This window comes from Vulpes lagopus, chromosome 12, assembly GCF_018345385.1.
Source record: "Vulpes lagopus strain Blue_001 chromosome 12, ASM1834538v1, whole genome shotgun sequence".
Lineage (NCBI taxonomy): Eukaryota > Metazoa > Chordata > Mammalia > Carnivora > Canidae > Vulpes > Vulpes lagopus.
Window position 1 is genome coordinate 59,436,473 of NC_054835.1, and position 20,845 is coordinate 59,457,317.

Below are 20,845 nucleotides of genomic sequence, written 5' to 3' on the forward strand. Positions count from 1 at the left end.
TCACAGTTAACATTAAGGGACCAGCTGGCTCCAGCAGGGAGTTCTCCCCGACATTTACCATCAGGAGGCCTCAAGTGTGCCCCTTGTTAATGCTGTTTTCACTGAAACACACACACACACAAAAAGGCACCAGTGCAGGTCTGTGTGAACACTAGTGTTTACTTAGAACGTGCAGGAGGTGTGAGCCCTGCAGCAGCAGCATCCTTCAGGAGGCCAGCCCGAAGTCTGCAGGAAGCAGCCACAGCGCGGACCACGGCCACAGTGACCTGCCCCTGTAGACAGCCCCATCCCGCCTCAGAGCAGCGATCTGAACTGAAAATAAAGACCCAAGTCGTGGTTCCCAATCCATGTAAAGCCTGGTTGCTGCGAGGCAGGCACAGGCCTCCAGGGCACCCTTGAGGTCTCCACTGCCAGGCCCTGCCATGAGCCTGCCTGCTGCTACAGGAATTCAAGTTCCAACAGCTAGCCTCTGATAAGAGACACAGAGAAACTGAGGCAGCCTCACGCCCTCCTCTCAGGGTGGTCACTGGAAACAGTAGCAGCTTGGCAAGGGCCACAGCCGGGGCTCCGTCTCCTCCTGACGTGTCCCTCCACGGAGGAGCTGGGTACCCACAAGGACCCTGAGCTCTGAGTGAAGAGCCAGACCTCCCGTCCTGCCCCACCCAGCGTCACGCTGCGCCCTCTACCCCGTTCTGACCCCTCTGGCTGCAGGGAAACGGGCCTGACAGTGTCTGCAGACAGGACGACTGGCCAGGGGCTGCACAGGAGGCCCAGCAGTCCAGGTCTCCCAGCGGCCGACCTGAACAAGCAGCTCAGCTCCTGGTTCTGCCTAGAAACCCACAGGGTCCGCGTGGGACCTGCTCTCCCCCCACCGGCCTGCTCTCCTTGCAGTGCCCCTGTGCTACTCTGACCCCCACGCCAGAGGGCCCGCCCTGTGAGGGGGTTCATCTTCCCCAGCGGGGGAGTGGGAAACCTGTCTGGATTGGGAGCCGACCCGAGGACTCCCTCGCACCATGCCACCTGGCTCCATCCTATCTGCTGTGCTGAGTGGCCTGCGCCTCGTCCTCCGCAAGCAAGGGGAAGATGCCAGAGAGCAGGGCCGGCCACAGATCCAAGGGGAACCACTGCTTGGTGGGCCGTGGGGGCCAGGTCAGATGGGACAACACAAAGTCAGGGGTCCTGGGAGCTCCAGGCCGGGGGCCACGAGGACTCCACGTGTGGCCCAGGGTGGCAAGGTCATGAGTTTAGAAATGGGAAAGCTGACGGCTCCAGGCCAGGAGGCTCTCTCGCTGCTGCCTTCTGTGACAACGTCCACGGGGCTTGGGGCGCCTTTTCTGTGGTAGTCCCGGCCCCTACCAGGCGGGGACAAGCCACCAGCTCCATTCCAGCGAACAGGGAGCTACAGCTGCCACTGGGCACTGGGCTCTGCAGGCAGCAGCTGGGCCCCGGGCTAGACTCCGGTGCTCCTTTTTGGGGGCCCGCGCCCAATGGGCTCCACTCAGATCCAGCCCCCCGCTCTCTAGAACCCGCCAGCCTGGTCTCAGCCTCCCTGGCATCCCCAGGGACTGACGGGGGGCAGCTGTCCGGGGGAGGGGGTAGCGCAGAGCCCTCGGGCGAGAAGAGAGTGGAACTCAGAGGCTGCAGGAAGGCTTGGTTCCCGGCAAAAGGCACAGTGTCGGTGAGCAGGTCTGACGGGCCCACGCGGGCAGCAGCGGGGCTGGGTGCAGCGGGCGGCCTGCGGGCAGGGGGCCGTTGTCGGCAGGAAGCTTCAAAGTGCCTCAGGATCTGGACGCAGAAGGAAAGGGGGGTGGCTGAGGGTTCGTGTGCCCCGGGGGCACAGAGACACCCCTCCCCAGCACGGCCGCCCACCCAGACCTCCTCCTCCTGTCCTCCCCCGACCTCCTTCAACACCGGCCAAACCCTCTGCGCATGCACGGCCGCACCTGTCAGCAAGCCTGGCTGCGTGACGAGCCGGCTCAGAGGGAGGGTGTCCCTTGTCGGGCACCATGCCAGCGCCAACCCAGACGCTGAAGGAAGGAACGTGCCCTAAACCCTCTGCTCCTTCCCCACTGCTGTGCACAGGGCTTCCTCCTGCTCTCTCATCCCCACAAACGCCACTATGACCAGGTCACTGATTCTTCGACGAAGGACAATTTAAAGACAAGCAGCTAAGGATCTGAGTTTTCTGTGGCCACAGGAGAACAGAGATGCCCAGGATGCCACTAGGCAGGAGGTGTGGGGGCCCAGCTGCAGGGGGGCTGCCCAGAGGCTCCCTGCCCGATGAGAGTCAGGAGGCCTGCACACAATTCAGGCACGTTAGAGGGACTCCAGGTGAATGAGACCATTTCCGCCCCCTAGGGGCCGGGGAGGGATCGAAGCGCCCGGCACATACGTGAACCGCGACCCAGAGTGGACGACAGGAGGGTAAATCCATCTGAGCAAGCACGGAGGGCTTCCCGCAGAAGGCTGCCCGTGAGCTGAGCCAAGGGGTGTGTGTCTGTGTGTGCAGTGGGGAGCTGCCTGCAGAGCAGAGCTGCTGAGCAGTAAGGCAGCTGAACTGGGAAGTTCAGGAATTGGAAAAGGTGCCACGAACCAGGGACCACAGCTGTCCTAAGGGCACGACCTGTCCCACACAGCCAGGAGCGGGCATGTACAGGTGCGTCGGGGGAAGGATGGCCCCAACAGGTGTGAAACTGCTGAGGCACCCCGTCACCTGCTCCTCTGGGCCCCACTGCTCACCTTGGTGGCCTTGTTGGTCACAGGTCCAGGGCTGCCTGCACTGAGCTCCTGCAGCCGCGGCCGGGTGAGGAGCAAGATGTGCTCCTGGGAGAGCAGGTCGGTGCGCCCCAGGGATGCGATGGCGCCCAGGGCTCTCTGCCAGGGAGACAGGAGGTCAGCAGGGCCCCCCCAGGATGGAGACCCATCTGACCAGCTCCCTTCCTCCTCTTGGCCCAACTACAGCCCCATGCTGGGGAAGCCCAGTGCAGGCCCCCTGGAATCCTGTGCTTACTCCCCCTGCTGCCCGTCTCCCAGGGCGGAGCCCCCTCTCCCCACATGAAGAGGTCCCCAGTTCCCCCTGCCCACTTCGCCATACCCGCGGCCACCCCCCACTCACAGGCAGGGCCTCACCATCTGCGCACACTCGCTGGGCCCGTCCAGGTGGCGTGTCAGCAGCTCCAGCACAGCCTCACAGTTGAGCAATCCACACCTGCAGGAAGGGGCAACCAGGAGATGGGGGGCAAGGGGCCGGGGCGGGGGGCAGGGAGGGCGGGGAGCGGGCAGGGGACCCACTCTTTGATGAAGCGCTGTGCCTCCTCTCGGCTCAGAAAGGCATGTGGCCCACACGTCACGGTCTGCACCAGGTTCTGCTCCTGCTGGCAGTCACTCAGGCTCACAGCTTCAACCCTGTGGGGGGCACAGTGGTCAGGGTCGGAGAAAGACCCCGCGGGTCATGCCTCCACCCAGGGAGGGCACCCAGGGGGCTAACTCACCGCTCCGCCAGGTCGCTGGGCGCCTGGCTGGCCGCAGAGGGGCTGTCACTGCCCGACCGACTGCCAGAGTCCAAGGCCTTGCTCCGGTCACCGCTCTCCTGGGAGGAATTCTGGGAGCTGGAGCTGCTGTCCGGCTCGTCCCAGCCCCCTCCAGCCTGCCCCGGCTGTGGTCTCAGGACTGTGAGGGATGGAACTGGGAGTCAGAGTGGAGCGGGGGGTGGGGGTGGGGGTTCTGACTCGCCTCATGCGCTCCTTCCTGTGGCACCTGGACCAGCTCAGGAAGGTCCTGAGCTCCAGAAAAATGCCTGGTATGAGGTGATATGGGACACGCCTGCCCCAGGGCCAGCTCATGAACACACAGCAGTGCCAGGCACCAAAGGCCAGGTGGGAGGCGGTCTGTGGCAGGAGGTTCAGGGCCACCCGGCCTGGGCAGCAGAGACAGTGCCCGACAGGGCAGGACTCAATCCTCAGTGAGTCCTCATGTTCTTCCCGCAAGTCAGCCAAGCTCCCAGAAGCTTCTGCCAAAGGCGGAGGTGCAGATCACCCCGACGCCTGTCCCGCCGTCCTGTCTCGCCCGCACCGTGCTCTGTGTTGCACCTGCGCTGCCTACTGCCCCTGCTAGGACGCGTGTGCTGTGGAGGCTGGCCCTGGCGTCACTGTGGCCCCAGCTGAACCAGCAGAAGCTGAGCTGGGGTCCTGGGTCCGTATCTGAACAGGGGGGACCCTCCGGAAGCCCTGCCTGCTTTGGGGCCGTAACACTCGAGCTCCAACTCCAAGCAACTGGTGAGACGCTGGCAGGGTAGCATCTGTGCGCCACGCACAAGCTTTGTGCGAGAAGGAAACCAGCACGGACCACGGTGAACGTGCACCACGCTGGTGGAGGGCTCTGGCCACGGGAGCATCGCAGAGCATGCCGCCGCCTCTGGGGCCGGGCAGGACAGGACAGCAGGGCTCCCTGACCCCACCCAGGGTGCACCGCTTTCCCCAGTCTCTAGTCAGCTCCCTCCCCAAGCCACACCCTGTGGCCGCTGACACTAAGGGAGTCCTGTCCCTCGGTCCCCGCAGCCTCCTCTGCTCACCCAGACCCTGGCAGGGGGAAGCCAGACCCCCCAGAAGGCTCTCACCGCTTCCTCGGGCACCCAAGAAGCCCCTGGAGAGCGGCTTTCCAGCAGCTGAGCCACCGTGGCTGGCTGAAGGCGTCACGGCGGGCTGGTAGGCATCGCCCCGCGGGAGGGGCCTCTGGGTGCTGGGGCTCTCGGGCCCGGGGCGCACAGCGTTGGCCACCACCTCCGCAGCCTTCTGGATGGTGGAGAGGAAGGCTTCGCCCGCAGAGCCTGCACCACAGGGAGAGGGAGATGGCCCACTTTGGTCGCGTCCCCCGCGCTCTCTCGTGTCTCCCAGAAGGAGGCACTGCTTCTGCTCTGGCCTTGAAAGATCGAGATCTGAACTGTAGTTACAGAGCAGAGGCCACGTGGGGGACCAGAGTTCTTCCAGAAGCTTCCCCGGTGGATTCTGTTCCAGGATGCTCCCGGGGCTGATGGAGCCTGGGTGCCCCACAGCTTACGGCAGAGCCAGGCCCAGGGCTCCCCTCGGCCCCACGTGGCAGCAGGGAACGTCCTCAGGTGCTCGTCGCAGCACTCGCGATCCAGGTGTGGTTCGTGCCCTTCCCCACCCACGTGCCCTACGAGGACCGAGCACCATCACCCCACCTCAGGACAGGCCAAGCCTCCAAGCCAGACCCGCTTTAGGAATTAGTGCTCCCTGAGGGCCGGGGGGTCAGAGCCGTGACCAGAACAAGTAGCAGCAGGCCCCCGAGGCAGGCCGGGCACGCAGAGCCAGCTCAGCACCGCACCTGCCAAGTCACCTGTAGCAGCCAGGCCAGCGCCCTCCGCCCTCAGGCCCTGGAAGGAGCCGTGTGTGCAAATAAGGCCCAGCCTGGCTTCTCCCCTGCTGGCTAAGCAGACCCGCCCGGCCTCGTCCCACAGGCCCCGGCAGAGAAGGTCGAGTGGGCAGGGTACGCCAGCCCGGCCACACCACCCTCCAGGGCTTGGCAGGCCCGAGCTGCCAGGCCCTCACCCCCACGGCTCTGGGAGCCCACGCAGCACTCACCCGTGTGGCCCCGCTCCTTGCTGTAGCCGAAGCCCTGGAGGGTGCCCTGGGGTCTGGACTGCGAGCCCATGCCTGCAGGCAAGTGTGGCTGCTCATCCTCAGCCCTGCGCAGAGTGGGACGCCGGCCGAGGACAGCAGGTGGGGAGAAGGGACCCCAGGCCCTCCCGAGGGAACACCCAGCGGCAGGGATGGACACGGCGGCCTACCTGCTGGAAGCAGGCCCCTGGGAGCCTGGGAGGGAGGCGGAGGGGACAGGCTGTCAGAAAATAGTGCACTCCCCAAGTCCTAGACGAGGAGGAGGGTGCTCAGCATGTGCAGCCGGGCTGCCACCCCCCACCCTTCTCCCCATCCCCAGGGTTCTCAGAGGCCAGGCTGGGCGGGGGGAGGGGGGGGCTGGTCCCACAGCAGGAACAGAGGCAGGGTCCCAGGCGGTGGGAGAACAAAGGCCCAGTACTGCCCTAGAACCGACCTGAGTCCCGACTCACCTGGGCGGCCGCCCGCACCTTCTGGTACAAGCTGTTCCCGTGGAGAGGATCCGGGGGCCCTGAGAACGCTGCGGGCAGAGCCAGAGAACCAGCGCTGAGCGGGCGCTGCTGACCGCCGAGGTGACCCTCCAATACTCGCATTCCCTGGGGGGTGAGCTGCAGCCCATCCCGGCCGTGGCCAGGCCCCCACAGGGGCCCCTACAACTCTGATCCCCCGACAGGTGGCCCTGGCAGCCCCAGGGTCAGGGTGAGCTCCATAAAGCACAAGTTGGACCTCTAATCCCCCACACGACGGCACTTCTGGGTCAAAGTCCTTACAGCAGCCATCAGCCCGCGGAAGCTACCACCCCCCAAAATGCTCTGCCCCGTGGACAAAGCCTGGAGAGCACCCAGAGCCCCTCATCCGGGACGCCCTGCCCCAGGCTGCTTCTAGAGCTGCACCCCCGTCCTGGCCCATGGAGGCCGCACCCCTGCAGGCCCCGGCTCCCACGCTCACGCCAGGCCTGCGTGTCGACCTGCAGAGCACGACAAGGGTGCCCCCCTCCCTGACCCCACCATCTCTCTGAGTTCCTGCAGGGGCAGCCTTACTACCTCCGCACCCCCTTCCGCCGAGAGGACACACAGAGGATCTCGTCCAATCCAAAGCCCCACAGAGGTCCCGGGGGGCCGGGCGACAAAAGCCTGCTCTTTATCATGACCCACAAGCTCCACCTCTCGAAGGTCTGCGCTCAGGGTCACAGCAAGTGAGATTCTCCAGAAAGAACGAGCCCACCCCAGGCTCTGTCTCATCCATCACAGACGCACCTCTCTTCCCAGCCCCATGGCACTGTGCCGTCTCCACTGTCGCTGGTGGCCCAGGACCCGCAGCCGGGAGCCGAACCTCCAGTGAGTGGGGATGGCACCCCCTCATTCCCATGGGACTCCTGCCCTGGGGCCACCTCCCCACAGCCTGGCACTGTCCCCTGGGCTTGGAGCATGGCAGACGGAGGCTGCGGCCACGTGTTCCTGGGGCGCAGGACTGGGGGACGGCTTGTGTGCAAGTTGGCAGCACAGACACGCCCCGGCCGGCGAAAGTAAGCAAAGCAGGCCTGCTGTTTTTGCACAGGAGTTTTGGGGGGCTCTGGTGACGAGCACGAGCCCCGGTGGACACCGGGGGCAACGGCCAAGTCTGGGGGCAGGATGCTCTCCGGGGCGCCGAGTGCTCAGACTTGCCCAGCCCGTCTGTGAAGGGCTGATGGTGGCTTTGGGGTGGGGAGGTGCTGCCTAACGATGGGGGTCCTCCGTGTGCACCAGGTGCCTCCCCGGGGCTCTCACGGGCCCAGCTGGGTGTGCACGGTTCCTGCCTGAACGTGGCCCCTTCCAAGACTCCCTGCGCGGTGGGGCCTGTAGATGCTGCAGCTGGGACTCCTGCCTCACCTGAGGGAAGGTCTCGGGGCACGTCCCCCAAGTTCTAGTTAAAGAGAAACAGGACAGCCCCCGGTGTGGGTGGGGTGAGACAGGCGACTCCCCTGCAGCCCCATCTGTGGCCTAGACGGTGACAGGCCAGGCCCCCCTCGTGCAAGCTCACGGCGCTCCCTGGCTCGGGCCCTGAGGACACCCTGAGGACACGGAGCATCTTTGGCAGGTCCGGTGCTAGAACAGGCAGGAGGGGCCTGGGCCGCCCAGGCCGGGCAGGACACACCGGCAGAAAGTGACGGGCCAGACGCAGCAGGGCTGGGGCGCAGGCGGGAGCTGCCGGGAGGGGTCCTGCGGTGGGGGTGCCCCTGGGGGTCGGGTACCTGCGGCCTCCTGGATGAAGGCGGGGTTGCGCTTGAGGATGAGCACGGAAGACGAGGAGCCGTGGCCACACAGGTGGAGCAGGATCTTCAGCACCTGCGGGGCGGGCAGGTGGGGCGGCCGGCTCGCACCCCGCCGCGCCCCGCCGCACCCCGCCGCCCGCCCGTGGGAGCTGGGCCTGCCCTGCCGCGAGGAGGGGCCGCGGGGCCGCGCGGGGACTCACCTTGAGCTTCACGCGGCCGGAGCCGCTGTGCAGCCGGGTCAGAAGGTACTCGAGGAGGCACTGGCTGCTGCCCGGGGACTCGTGGGAGATGCCTGCGCGGCCGTGGTTAGGGAAGGGCTGAGCGCGGTCGGCCGCGCCCCCGCCCCGGGCCCCGCCCCGGGCCCCGCCCCCCGCCCCGCCCCGGGCCCCGCCCCGCCCCGCCCGAGGGCGAGCGGCCGGCACGAAGGATACGGGCGATCTCCTCGAACAGGTAACCCGGACACGGGGCGTCGTCATCCGACGTTCCCTTCAGGAGGAGCGGGAGCTGGAGAGGAAACAGGGCCCGGCCCGCGAGGCGTGAGCGCCGCGGGGAGGGGGCCGAGGGCGACGGCAAGACGCCCGGCGCGGGCTGAGCGGCCGCCCGCACTCACCCGGTGCAGGAAGCTCAGCCGGTCCCGCAGCGCCGGCGTGGCCGCCATCATGCCGGGCACCTTCCGGCCCCGCCCGCCGTCGCGGCCCCCCTCCAATCCCCGCGCGCGCCGGGCCCAGCTGGCCAATCGCTCGTGCGGGGCGGGCACACCACGTGAGCCTGAACCAATCCGAAGTCCCGGGTCAAAGACAGACAAACGCGCCAGCCACTTGCAGTGCTCCCGGAGCCGGGTCGCCGTTCCGGAAGAGGGGCGGGGCTAGCGGTGGGGCGGGGCTGAGGCCCGGCCAATCAGGGGGCGCACGGAACGCTGGGCGCCGGAAGAGGGCGGGCGCAAGATGGCGGCGCCCACGGGTGCTGGGAGGAGCCGCTCATGTCCGGGAACGGAGCGGTGTGGGGGCGCGTGCGGGGCCGCCTCCGCGCCTTCCCCGGGCGCCTAGCGGCCTGCGGGGCCGAGGTGAGGAGCCGCCGGGCGGGGCTGGGCCCTCGGGACAGGCGGGGCCCGCACGGGCGGGGCGGTGGCCGGCGGGCGCGGAGGCCGTCGCGATCCCGGCGCGTCCCGCCCGCCCTCCAGGCCGCGGCCTACGGCAGGTGCGTGCAGGCGTCCACGGCCCCGGGCGGCCGCCTGGCGAAGGACCTCTGTGCGCCGGAGTTCGAGGCTCTGCGGCGCTGCTTCGCCGCCGCGGTAGGTGGGCGCCCCCGGGGGACACTGGGGCGGGGGGGCGGGGCCCGGGCGCCGCCCGACCCCCGACGCCCCCCCGGGCGAAGGGCAAGCAGGAGGCCGCTCCCGGGAAGGGCAGCCCCGAGCGGCGCTCGCCGGCCGTCTGGCCCCCGCGGGGCTGCTGCTCCGGGGCCGGGACTCAGCCGCGCCGCGTCACGGCCCTTCTGCTGCCGACGCGCAGCCTGCGGAGGTCTGTGGCCGCCTGCCCTGCCCCAAAGCGGAGTCACGGGTCGCGGGGAGCCACGGGGTTGGCCGCGCTCCAGGAACCCGGCGCCCGAGGAGGGGGCCCTGGGCTGGGCCGGGATGCCCGCGACCCCCTGTGCCCCGGAGCTGCTGGTGCAGAGAACCCGACGCGGACGGGGCGGTTGAGCTCGGCGGCCTCCGGGACCTCAGGCCGTCCGTCCCCCGACGTCCCGGGATCATCCCGCGCGGGCAGCTGTGCCTTGGCCGCTTGTCCGGGAGAGGACAGTGCGAGGCTCCCTCCCCGGGTCGCTCGGGCCTGGTCCTGCCGCCAGCCAGTCCCCCCCCGCCCCCCTGCCGCCAGCCAGTCCCCCCCCTCCCCGTCGCCAGCCTCGCATAGGACGTGGGCCTGCAGCCGGGCACACCTGTCCCCTGCGCTTCCTCCCCGGTTCTGCAGTCTTCCCCGGGGGACTCTCCGCTCTGGGGCTGCGGCTTGGAAGAAGCTCCGTGGAAGGACCAAACACGTTCCCTACACACAGGTCTCTCCGTGGCACCTTTTGTGGTGAGGGCCCACCTGTTCCAGGCACCTGTATGCTCCTTTGCCGTGGTCGCCTACAGACGCTCCCACGGGGCGCCCTAAGCTCGGGGGCTCTTTCCCATGCCTCCATCACGGAAGATGACCCCGCTGCGAGCTGGGGGACCTGACGTTCAGGACGAGGGTGCTTGAGTGTCACCACGAGGAAATGCACCGATGAGCGCCTTTTTGCCCAGTCTGCTGCAGTCCCCAGCCCTGCACAGAGCTGCCCGAGGAGGCAGAGAGGGTGCTGGGTCCCATCCAGCTCCGTGCCAGGGAGCCCTGTCTCTGGGCAAGTGTTTGGGGCTTCACCTCAGCGTTCTCTGTAAGGAGCTCCCGCCGCCTCGTGAGCACTGAGCACGCTGTGTTGGGGGGCCCTGCATGGGGCCTGATCCAGGGCGGCCTGGCTTGGGGGCCTTGGCCCGCGGCAGCTCCAAGCACCTGAGCCTCCAGCCACGTGGCCATGCCCGCGCCCGCAGCAGGGCTCTCTGGAAGATGTTTGCTGCCGGACGGCGTTTGGTGGGACGGTTTTCTTGTTTTATGGTCTCTTCTAACTTAACCTGTTCACACCAAATTCTTTATTTTCTAGGCCAAAAAGACCCTGAGGGGAGGCCTTTAGGATGGATGAGCGAGCACTGCGCTTGTTTGCTGCCCCAGGGAGCAGAGCCGGGCGCCTGGTGCTGACGGCCGCCAAGGGCAAACCTCCAAAACGTCTGACACTTTTAGAGCTAGAAGGACTGCAGGCGCGTCGGGGAAGTGGTGGGCGAGCGCGCGTGGGTTTTTCTGCCTCGTGTGTGAGGCTTTGGGTTAGAGTAAGATGCTGAAGCGATAATAAAGACCACGTGAGAGCTGTCCTGTTGGACGGGGCTGTGGGAACACGCTGCTCAGGAGTCTCACTTTCTCAAGAATTCTTACCCAAAATACCTTATTTGAGCCTAACGGAGCCGCCAGATGTAGCTGCCAGTTTACAGGACGTGCCAAAGATAACAGCACAGCCACACCAGAGAAGGGAAGCCGCCTCCTGTGGGTTTCTGAGAGGTGCCCTCGAGGGAGGGTTGGGCTTAGGAACCCCGGGCAGTGCGGGGTGCCTGCCTTTCTGAGGCCCCCCAGGGTCAGAGCCCAAGCCCTCCTGGCTTTTCTTGCCCTGCCCCTGACCTGGGAATGAAAGTAGGGGTGGCCCCGCCCCTGAATGCCTGGCACAGGGCCGGAGCGCCACCTGCTGGATGCCTGGGGACTGTGCTCCAGGAGCCCCTCCTGAGGCATGGAGGTCACCCTGCCCTTGGGCACCACCCAGCCCCTGGCTTGCTGGAGCCAGGCATCCCTGACACCCTGACGCCGGGCTTCTCTGGCCCCTCACGCTCTCCACTCCGACCTCTGCAGCTTCTTGTGAGGAGCCTGCAAGACGCGTTCCACAGGCGTCGTCCTGTGTGTCCCTCCTCTTCGGGCTACACACCAAACTCCCAAGTTTCTTGGCCTTTGTCAGTTCTCTGGCATCCCCAAACTCACTCCATCCTCAAGACCGTGTTTATTGGGGGAAATACAAGAGAACTGGTGTCTGGATGCAGCCGTTCCTGGAGCTGCATCGTCACATAGAACCCTTCGTCCTCAGGCAGCATCTGAACTCAGGGCTTGTGTGCACCAGGTTTCCATCCTTACTCCTACCCGGCCCTCTGGGCTTGGTGGCCCTGCCCTAGAAAGGGAATCCTCACGAGATCCTACCCCAGTCGCCTGGGGCAGCTCCTACGAGGACGGTCACTCACTGATGGCCCTGCTTGCTGCTGCTCTGGCTGGACCACTCACTGCACCTGCTGGTCTTGACACCAGTCTTCTGTGGTCACAAAGCAGACCACAGCCCCCAGCCCCTGCCAGCTCCCTGTGGTTCTGGCAAGGAGCCTCACCCACAGGTCCCGGTTCTTCCCTGAGGGACTTCGGGCTGGGGAGGCCGGGAGAGCATGAATGGTAGGGAGACCCCAAGGGTGGGGGGGGGGGCACAGGGACTGGGTCCCTGCTCTAAGGAAATGACCTCCTGTGGCAGGAGAAAGGCCTTACCTCCAGGAAGACATAAAACTTGGGTTGAGGTAAGACGTCCAGGTAAATACACCCGGGAATAGAATCCCACCCTGAAAACATACGAACACAGAGTTCCGACCTCAGGGCAGCCTCCAGAAGGGGTTTTCCCACTGAGCGGGGTTTGTCTAGGATAGTTATTAAGCGAAGGCCAGGAAGCAAGGAAGCACCCCAAGACTCACCCCCTTCCTCAGGGGCTCCCTGCCAGCGCTGGTGCCCGGCCTCAGGAGGAACTACTCAGGTCTAGTCCTCAGGCTGCCCGAGAACACGGGAACCACAACAAACAGGATTTCAAAGGCGCAGGGGCAGGACGACACCGGAAGCCAGGGCTGGGGCTGCCGAGCCGCGGTGGTCTTCCCGAGGGCCTGGGCACCTCCAGCCAGCGGGCCCTGGCGGCAGGGTCTGGGGCACACACGGCCCTCGGCGGGGGCACAGCTGCTGGGCCCTCGGCACGCAGGTGGACAGCCTGCCACGGCCACCCCTGCCCACCGGCTCTCCCGTTCCTTGAAAATACGACACCACAAACGCCACCCGGCTGCCCGCAGGGTCTTTCCGGGGCCGTGCCGTGCCCAGTTGCACACACCGCCAGTCTGGTCAGCAGACTCCCTGCACGTGGCCACACAGGCTCCTCTCGACACCGGCTTCACTGACCCAACATTGGGATGTTTCTTATTTGTAAAACAACTTTATAGTTTGGGAAAGCACAGGGAGCACAGAGGGACCGTGACAAGGGCCGAGGCGGCCACGCACGCTGGCAGCTGGCTGACCCAGACGCCGCAGTCCCAGCCCCATGTCCTCCCACGTGGAGCCGTGGCCACCGAGCAGCTGAGCAGAGGCCGAGTTCGTGACAGTTCTCCACACACTCGGAGCATCACGTGAACCACGACTATGTAGAGCAAGAGGCAGTCCGGCGGGCGGTGGGCCTCACGGCAGCCCGTGTCACCTCGGGGCCACGCTCCCCGGCCGGCCGCTGCACCATCTGAGTCCTGGTGAGCTCGGTCACCCCGGCAAGTTTAAGATGCGGGCTGGCAAAGGCACAGGCCGTCCAGACCCCCGCCACCGCGGGACCTCTGACTCGGCACCCACGTGGTCCCCGCGTGGTAGGGGGAGGAGACCTGCCGACCAGGAGGACCGTGGCGGCTAGTGGCTACTCAGGACTCCTCCCGGGCCCCGGCCAGCTGCTTCACCTGGCGGCCGTGGACCACCCGCAACGCGCCCCCCGCGGCCTGGTGCAGCTGGGTCTCCAGGGCGCTGCGGAGGTCATTGACCTGCACATCTGGCAGAGGGTTAAAGCTGATGATGACCCTGTCCCTTGGGGCCGGGTCCCCCCCTGCCCCAGGAGCCACATCCCGCCGCCTCCTCCTCAGGTCAGAACCGGCCTGGACTTTCAGGTCTCGGTTGGATTTGGCATGGTCTGGCTTCTGAGCCCCAGGGACGGCTGGTTTGGGCCCAAGGTCAGGGTCCGGCCTCTGCTCAGGCTCTTGGACGGCAGGGTCTACCCCCAGAGCAGGCACACGGTCCCCGCCAACGGCCTCCTTTCTGCCCTCCAGGTGACCGCCCTGCTGCCCAGCCTGGCCCCCGGCAGAAACAGCCCGGTGTGCCAGCTGACCGGTCTCGGCCTGGGCCCCAGGGGCTGCTCCTCCCGACCTGCTGGACAGGCCTGCAGGTCCCCGGTCTCGGCTCACTGGCTGGGGCTTCGCGGGAAGGTCCCCAGTCTCTCTTGCTCCCAAGACCTCTGCCTCCTGAACGTTGGCACCAGTGGCTCCCACCTCTTTTCTGGATCGTCTCCTTTCGTGGGAGCCTCTGCCAAGAGCGTCCTGACCCGGTTCCGGGACCTCGGCAGCAACAAGCTTCTCTGGGCTCCTGGGCACCTCGGCAGGGCCTGGCTCAGGCACCCGCTCCTGCACGCCAGCGTCGGCGGCTTCGGGCACAGCGCCCTGCCGGCCTTCCCTCGGCTCAGCCTGGGCTGCCCGGGGCTCCGTGCGGGCTGCGCCCGGAGCAGCAGCTGGAGCTCTGCCTGCAGCCCCCTCGGGCTCCTCCACTGAGCGCGGGCCGTGTCCCTGGGGCGGCACGGGGGGATGCCCAGGAGCTCCACGTGCAGGTTCCAAAGGCTGTTGGGGGTGAGGCTCCACCGTCTCCCCATCGTGGGACTCCTGCTCCTTACCTCTGGGGACAGCCACCCCAGGCTCCGGCTGCACTTCAGCTGCAAACGAAGTAAGTCTCAGTTTAGCCACAGAAATAAGCAGAAGCTACCACCACGGGGACCAGAGAGGGGAACTTGCAGCAATCACACACAGATCAAAGCTCTGCCCACAGGACTGCAGGTCCCGGGGCCACAGACCCAGCCACACGGAGCCACCGGGAGCCCCAGCTGGCGATCACACATCCAGTGACAGCCGCCTTCCCCGACCCGGCCCTGACTTGCCGTCCTCGCCGTCCTGCCTCTGCTGATGGATCTCCTTGTGCTGCTCCTCAATCACCGCCAGCAGCTTCTCCTGCTGGTCCAACAGCCGCTTCTGCTGGACCTGCTGCTCTTTGATCACCTGCAACAGGACGGCGTGGTCCAGCAGCTCCGCCCGGCCCGCTTCTGGCGAGGGGAAGGCGCACAGTCAGAGCCTGTCCCGGCCACACAAGCGCGGTGCCGGGCAGACGGTGGTGGGATGCCCACCCTGGGACGCCCCACGCCTGCACTGGCTCCCGTGGGCCCCACTGCTCAGACTGCCGCCCGCTGGGAATAAATGTTGGGAGAAGCTAGAGAGGAGGTCTGCCACAGTGGGAACTACAGCAGGGTCCTGGGCTAGAGGATACAAGCTACAAACTGCTCTAAATCAGAATAGCAGCCCTCGGAGAGTTTCCTCCAAGGGGACAATCTAAGAAACAAACTGTCTTCCTTTCCAGCAGTGACCAGGACTGGGACCTCGATGAGGCAAAGGCCAGCTGCAGATAATACAGGGGTCCTGAGGCTGCTCCTGACCGCCACCCGGGGGGCTGGTGCAGGCTGGCACAGGGGGTGGGGGGCAGCGCAGCAGGTGTGCATCAGAGGCCCCACCACACTCTCCCCACACCCCTAACCCAGAACTTGGGCCCAGGAGGAGGCCCCGAGTCTGAGCACCCGGCGCCAGCAGTGTGTGCATGAGGGAGCCCGCCTTTCACTACCAATGCCTCAGCCCTGGCTCAGCTATGTTCCGGGCAGCCATGGCTCGTGTAACTGCTATGACACGTGTGTCCTTAAGCAGGAGGCTGAGAAGGTGACATGAGCGGTTAGGGCAGGTGGGTGGGCAAGTTCACAAGGAGTGGTGAGAGCACACATCCCAGTGAGGCCCCACGTGCTGGGCACACACGTGCTGGCCTGTCCTCCCCATGGTGACCTGTGACCTGCCACAATAGCACAGGGGTTGGCCTCCCCACCAGAGGCCCACAGCAAGAACGAGGCACGTGGAAGACGGACCCTGTGAGCACGAGGCCCCTCAGCCAGCCCCAGAGCAGCAGTCCCCACTCCCAGCCCGCTGTCATCCAGACACCCTCGGGTCACAAAGGTGCCTGCCTCAGAAGGGCCACATCCTGTGGACGGGACCAGGGCTCCACACACAGCCTTTTATATGGGGGACGTTTGCAGCGTCGTCCCCCCAGGCTCTAGACCAGCCACTGGCCATGAGCCTCGCTGTCACCCTGGATACCCGTGGCTCATGGCCATATAATGGTCAACAGTACAGGGACAGCCTCACATGCTGCCACAACTGCCCATCCCCAGGGCAGGTGCTGGGGGGCGGGGGGAGTGGTGCCTGTCATGTCCAGCCAGAAGCAACGGGTGGGGCAGAGTAGTGACAAGCCATGTCCTCGGGCAGACCCCAGCCCACCAGGACCACAGATGGGATGGCAATGCACATGCAGGACACACTAGTACCCGGCCGTGCACAGGGCGGAAATTCCACGCAGGCCCCCGTCAGCACATACAGACGGCACCCATCGTCCTCCACGACCGGGGCACTTATGGAAAGGCGTGAGTTGGGACATTGGGGGGCCCCAACTGAGGGGCCGGGGCCAAGCCCGGAGGGGGGCAGGCTACGTGCTAACACAGGCCTGTGCCTTCTCCGTTCTGGCCTCTTAGATCCCCCCCAAGCAGGCCTCCGATTGGATCACACTCATCTGGGTCCGTACCTGCTACTATCTTTTTGATTTCAGCTGCTCATCCCATTGAGAGGCGTACGGAAGAAAGGCAGAGTAGGAAACCGTGAAAATTGTCTTTTCAGAAAGAAAAAAAATCAAAAGAATCAAACAGGTTTAGGTAACAGAGTATAAGGACAGGAATCAGCGAACACAGGGAGGCTACCAGACACGAAGCAACACGTGTGAAACCCCTAGAGCAGCCCCCTAACTCCAGACAACCTCCAGGGTCTCCTGGCTCAGGCCTCTGGCTGTCCCTGGGTTCAGCGGGCAGCCCCGAGCCCAGTGCTCCGGCTGGGAGGCAGCCCAGGGGGGCAGCAGAGCACATATGTCTCGGGAACAGCCCCCAGTGCTGCTCCACCAAGACCCACGTGCCCACACCCCGGCGGCACAGCAAGAAACACCCTCGCACAGCTCACAGGGGTGGGGCCGCTCCGCAGACAGACTCGGTGATGCCGGGAGGTGGGTGGGGTGGTGGTGGGATGGAGTTCTAACCGGGGAGCAGCTGTGCACAGGCCCCTTGGTCACCAACCAAATGAGGACAGGAGACAGGAGTCAGGAAGGCTGCCCCCACCCACACTACGGAGGCAGCGCCCACCAGGGCGGGGCCGCGAGGAGGGGGCGGTCATCAAACCAACAGCTGAAGTCACCCCAGAACAGGCACCAAGGTCTGAAGGAGGATTAACTACCGGAGAGATAAGGTGTGACAAGCTTTTGTTTCACAGGACAGGTGCTAGGTCTTCACAGCAGATGGGCACAAACGTCCCCCCAAGCTGAGGGGGCGGAATACACGGGGGCGGAGGTGAGGCGGGCAGGACCAACCACCTGCCCTCCCGACCGGGTCACCGGGAAGGCACATCCTGAAAACAAGCAGCGTCCGGGGGCACGAACACCCCCACTCTGGCGGTGCTGAACACCACTCCTATTAGGAGCAGTGACACAGCTGCTTTAAAAGAGCTACAAATGGGAACAGAAAACCATGTGACATGACGACAGATGTTTTTTAAGAGGAAAAAGAGGAGAAAGACAAAACCTATGTGGCGGGGGGCGGTGGGGGGGACAGGGGACAGAGAAAGCTCCCCCCAGGACAGGCACCTGCGGCTCCTTCCCAGTCATGGCTGCGGGGCTGGAAGGAAGGGGCAGATGGCTCCGGGCCCCAGGGAGGATGCGGCAAGAAAGCCAAGCCTTACCCTCCAGCTTGCTGCCAGCGTGGCCTCCGCCCTGGCCTCCTCCGCCCTGGCCTCCTCCGCCCTGGCCCTCCGCGTGCCTCTGCTCCCGCAGCTCCGCCTGAGGCCCGGCCTCGGGGGCCAGCTTCCCCGGGAGGGGAGCCTTCCCGCCTGCACACATGGAGATTCGAGAGGTTGGCAAAGAACTCAGAGGAGTCAGGTGGGGAGGCAGAAGGGGGGTAGATGCTTCCTAAAAACACCCTCCTCCCCACCCCCACCCGTCAGTTTATATCCGACCCGATGATTACCGGGAAAGTAATAAAAACATATTTAACAATCCCATGGGCTCGTGGCGGCGAGCCAGCGTCAACTACCTTCACCAATTAACATGCGAGAACCGTCCTACGGCGCTTAGACGGCACGTAACAACGTGCTACCTGTCAAGCGCTCCCGCGCGTCCCCATGAGCGCCCAGACGCATGGGAGCAGCGCGGCACCTGACACTTAGTGGTCCTGCAAACAGTGTGGCAGACACCACGGCAGCTGTCAGGCCACCACCCCCGGCTTCCCCAGCAGCTGCAGCAGGGCCACCGCACTCACACGCTGGCGTGCTGATCTTGGGAGCCGAGCGGGGGAGGGGAGGGGGGGGGTCTGAGCGGAAGGAGGAACGATCGATTTCTGCTGCCCCACCTTCCTCCCCCCAGAGGGGCCTCAGGGGCCCAGATGACACCCACCGGGCTCGCTCTTCTCCGCCAGCCTGCCCACGGCCCCTGCGGCCCGGCCCGGCAGTGGGACTGCGGCGACTCTCTCCCCTGCGCCGGCTGCCAGAGCATCCGGCCCATCGGGGGGCAAGGCCTGGGGCCCTGGCTGCAGACCCCTGTCGCCTGGCCCCTGGTCCTCCTTCATGGGCTTGATGGCTGGCTGACCATTTCCTTCTGGAATGTTCTGGGGATCTTCAGGGAGACCTCCTGCTACCTCCAAGACCTGGTCCTGTCTGGGTTGGTCTCTCTCTGACTCTGGCGGAGGAGGTACCATCTGCGCCTTGCCCCCCAAAGCCTTTTCATCCACGTGCTTGGACGGACGCTCACTCTCCTCCGGTTGGTCTTGGTCTTGACCTTCGTCCACCACCACCTTGTCGTGAGGGACAGGGGGCTCGTGGCGGTGGGCCTCGCCCACAGGTACCGCCACACCTGGAGGAGACACACATCAGGGAGCCGGCAGGGGAGGCTGGCCCAGCCCTCCTTCCCAGGAGTGTGAACGGAGTCCCGGTGACACGGGCTGGCAAGTGCTACCTCTCCCAGATGGGACTGTTTCCTGAGCACTGAGGCTACTTCTAGAGACTGAGAAAAGGCGCAGCTGCGAGCCAGCTGGAGGGGCCCGGGGGAGGACATGCGTCTGAGCCACAGGAGGAGGCAGGAAGGACCAGAACTTAGGCGGGCCCCTCCCCGGCCCTCCCGCCACACATGCCACCTCACCTTGGCCCGGGCGGTCCAGCTGCGCCTGCTCCTGCTTCTCCTTGGTGCCTTCCCTCTGGGGCACGTTCACGGGGCCCTTAATCTGGGCCTGCTCCATCTCATCTTTGTCATTGGGCAGCTTCGGCTTGTCTCGGCCGTCCTCGGCCACGTCCACCACTGGATTCTGGCCTGCAAGCCCAGCACAGCTAATTGAGCAGTGTTTCCGCGTGGTTACACCGCCCGTCAGCATGGGACTGGGCGGTTTTCCCTAGATTGTAATCACATTTCCTAGTCGAATGGCAGAGCCTAAACAGTTTTTTTTTTCCTGTTCAATCATTAGCAGCTAAGTACCACAAAAAACTGTCATTTTTCATGTGTATTCATAACAAAAATATGTCAAGATGTAATTTACACCTAACTGGGTGCGGAAAAGGGACGCACCATGGAGCACCGGCCGCCGCCACCAGATGGCAGCACGAGCCCGCATTTGCCACGCGATGGGGGCTGTGGCCTGGGGCCAGCATCTGCCCAGGGTCCCCCCTTGGGGACAACCACCCTGCCACACTGCCCCCCCCCCACTACAAGCCAGCACCGGGGGCGGTGGGGGTGCTGAGATGCTCAAGGAGAATGCTGCTGGGAAAACCCACGCATGACCCCGCCCACAGTAAGATCAGCTCCAAGGAAGAGAGACGGCCACAGGCAGAGGAGAAGCGGCGTCTGCCCCACGCCCGTCCCCACGTGGCTGTCCGTGCCAGCTCGCCCGCACAGCAGGACCAGAACAGAGTCTGTTAGGACATGGTCTCTATTTAAAAAGTTGGCAAATGTGGCAGAAACTAAACATCCTGGGAAAAGATGCTTTAAAGAGCCATCATTTCATCCCAGAGACCAGAAGCAGCCTCTGTGACCCATCTCAGGACACCAGCCGCCCCAAGGCCAGAAGGGACGGGCCTCTGGCTGTCCCCAAGGAGAGGAAATGTCCCAGGCGGACCGTTCTGCTGGCCTGGGGCGGTGCCCTCACCTGCATGGGTGCCAGGTGGCAGCCGGGGACAGAACCCTCACTGGATCGCTGCGGGGCCGGGGCCCTGCCAGGTGGCGGGGCCGAGCCAGCAGGAAGCAGACTCTGGACTCTACAGTTTAACCAAGTGGCTGATAACAGTCAGCGTGTGAACGTCCCAGAGCAGGTGAATCGTCCCGGTCTCCGTCACACAATTAACCCCTTCCCAGAGGTTCCATGCTCACGCAGGAACCACCGTAAATCAAGGGGTCTGTCCAGCACATCACGAAGTTAAGAAAAAGGGCCAGAAGGGGAAGGAAAACCCGGAGAAAACAGGAAACTGCCACGCTATCATAGGACCAAGCGGCCCGCACATGGTCCCGTCTCAGCAGGACCCAGGGTGTCGCCGTGAGAGCCGGGAGGCCTGGCTTGGGCTGGGCCGAGGTGGGCCCCCGTGCGGGTGGCGAGGCAGGGACCGATGGTGGTCGAGTCAGCCTGCGGGGCCCCTGGAAACCGCGGCAGGGGACACGACTCTACCACCTGTGAGGTGCACCTGGCTGGGTGGCCCCACGGTCCACAGCGACCAGAGGCGCTCCCCAAGCTGGAACCGGCTCCCTGGGGGCACAGCCTGCCAGCAGGGCCTCCCGCCAGCCAAACACAGCCTCGGGATGGGTGACCGAAGAGCAGCTGGGGCCACGCAGACGGGATACAGAGAGCCATCAGGGTTGTCACCCCCGGGGACCAGCAACCCAGTGACCCAGGGCAGACCCGTGCCGAGCCCATGTCCCTGCCGCATTCCACCCAGTGCTCGGAGACCAGTGGTTTTCAGCAGAACTGCACTGCACGTGGCAAGGGATCCGCCTGACGGTGCTGCAGGCTGCACACCCCTGGGACAGGCCAACGGACGGTCACCCATCAGGCCTTCCTGTCCAGGGCCCACATGGGCATCAAGGCCGTAACTCTAGCTCAGCCGGAAGGACGCCCAAAGACCCCGACACTGTGCTCCGGGCTGTCTTTAGAATCAGGGAGGCAGTGT

At 65.3% G+C, this 20,845-nt stretch overlaps 3 protein-coding genes across 6 annotated transcripts in view; 1 reads left to right on the forward strand and 2 right to left on the reverse strand.

Moving 5' to 3' along the window:
• Window positions 1-133: 133 nt before the first annotated feature.
• Window positions 134-8,686, reverse strand: TEPSIN (TEPSIN adaptor related protein complex 4 accessory protein). 2 transcript variants are annotated; one of them, XM_041726458.1, is made up of 13 exons: window positions 8,495-8,686; window positions 8,316-8,388; window positions 8,085-8,176; window positions 7,864-7,957; window positions 6,086-6,153; window positions 5,807-5,831; window positions 5,601-5,672; window positions 4,616-4,825; window positions 3,492-3,669; window positions 3,292-3,405; window positions 3,130-3,208; window positions 2,740-2,874; window positions 134-1,785 (listed from the first exon to the last, which is right to left on the reverse strand). In XM_041726458.1, the coding sequence occupies exons 1-13, from the start codon at window positions 8,543-8,545 to the stop codon at window positions 1,237-1,239; spliced, it is 1,740 nt and encodes a 579-aa protein (XP_041582392.1). In that variant the 5' UTR covers window positions 8,546-8,686; the 3' UTR covers window positions 134-1,236. The 2 variants fall into 2 exon arrangements, with proteins under 2 accessions (XP_041582392.1, XP_041582391.1); XM_041726457.1 differs by having other exon boundaries at window positions 5,807-5,885; window positions 8,495-8,675.
• A 102-nt stretch (window positions 8,687-8,788) lies between these two features.
• On the forward strand, window positions 8,789-10,841 carry NDUFAF8 (NADH:ubiquinone oxidoreductase complex assembly factor 8). Of its 2 annotated transcripts, XM_041726459.1 has the most exons (4): window positions 8,789-8,947; window positions 9,065-9,175; window positions 9,849-9,953; window positions 10,555-10,841. In XM_041726459.1, exons 1-4 carry the CDS (start codon window positions 8,864-8,866, stop codon window positions 10,582-10,584), a joined length of 330 nt encoding a protein of 109 aa, XP_041582393.1. In that variant the 5' UTR covers window positions 8,789-8,863; the 3' UTR covers window positions 10,585-10,841. The 2 variants fall into 2 exon arrangements, with proteins under 2 accessions (XP_041582393.1, XP_041582395.1); XM_041726461.1 differs by lacking the exon at window positions 9,849-9,953.
• Window positions 10,842-12,701: 1,860 nt separating this feature from the next.
• SLC38A10 (solute carrier family 38 member 10) overlaps window positions 12,702-20,845 on the reverse strand; it is a 39,353-nt gene continuing 31,209 nt past the window's right edge. For both annotated transcript variants that reach the window (XM_041725865.1, XM_041725864.1), the window contains exons 12-16: window positions 18,837-19,004; window positions 18,096-18,551; window positions 17,387-17,533; window positions 14,458-14,619; window positions 12,702-14,235 (exon numbers count right to left, since the gene is read on the reverse strand). In XM_041725865.1, the coding sequence (XP_041581799.1) occupies window positions 13,184-14,235; window positions 14,458-14,619; window positions 17,387-17,533; window positions 18,096-18,551; window positions 18,837-19,004 (1,985 nt within the window). In that variant the 3' untranslated portion in view covers window positions 12,702-13,183. The remainder of the gene's footprint in view (window positions 14,236-14,457; window positions 14,620-17,386; window positions 17,534-18,095; window positions 18,552-18,836; window positions 19,005-20,845) is intronic.

Bases quoted from the DNA above. Each gene is read 5' to 3' on its own strand.
- TEPSIN (XM_041726457.1), bottom strand. From the start codon at position 8,545: ATGATGGCGGCCACGCCGGCGCTGCGGGACCGGCTGAGCTTCCTGCAC. The intron at 6,154-7,863 runs GTACCCGACCCC...CTCTGCCCGCAG, and splicing joins CTTCATCCAGGAGGCCGCAG to CGTTCTCAGGGCCCCCGGAT. The intron at 2,875-3,129 runs GTGAGGCCCTGC...TCTCCCTGGCAG, and splicing joins CCAGCGAGTGTGCGCAGATG to AGAGCCCTGGGCGCCATCGC.
- NDUFAF8 (XM_041726459.1), top strand. From the start codon at position 8,864: ATGTCCGGGAACGGAGCGGTGTGGGGGCGCGTGCGGGGCCGCCTCCGC. The intron at 8,948-9,064 runs GTGAGGAGCCGC...CCCGCCCTCCAG, and splicing joins TAGCGGCCTGCGGGGCCGAG to GCCGCGGCCTACGGCAGGTG. The intron at 9,954-10,554 runs GTGAGGGCCCAC...TTTATTTTCTAG, and splicing joins TCTCCGTGGCACCTTTTGTG to GCCAAAAAGACCCTGAGGGG.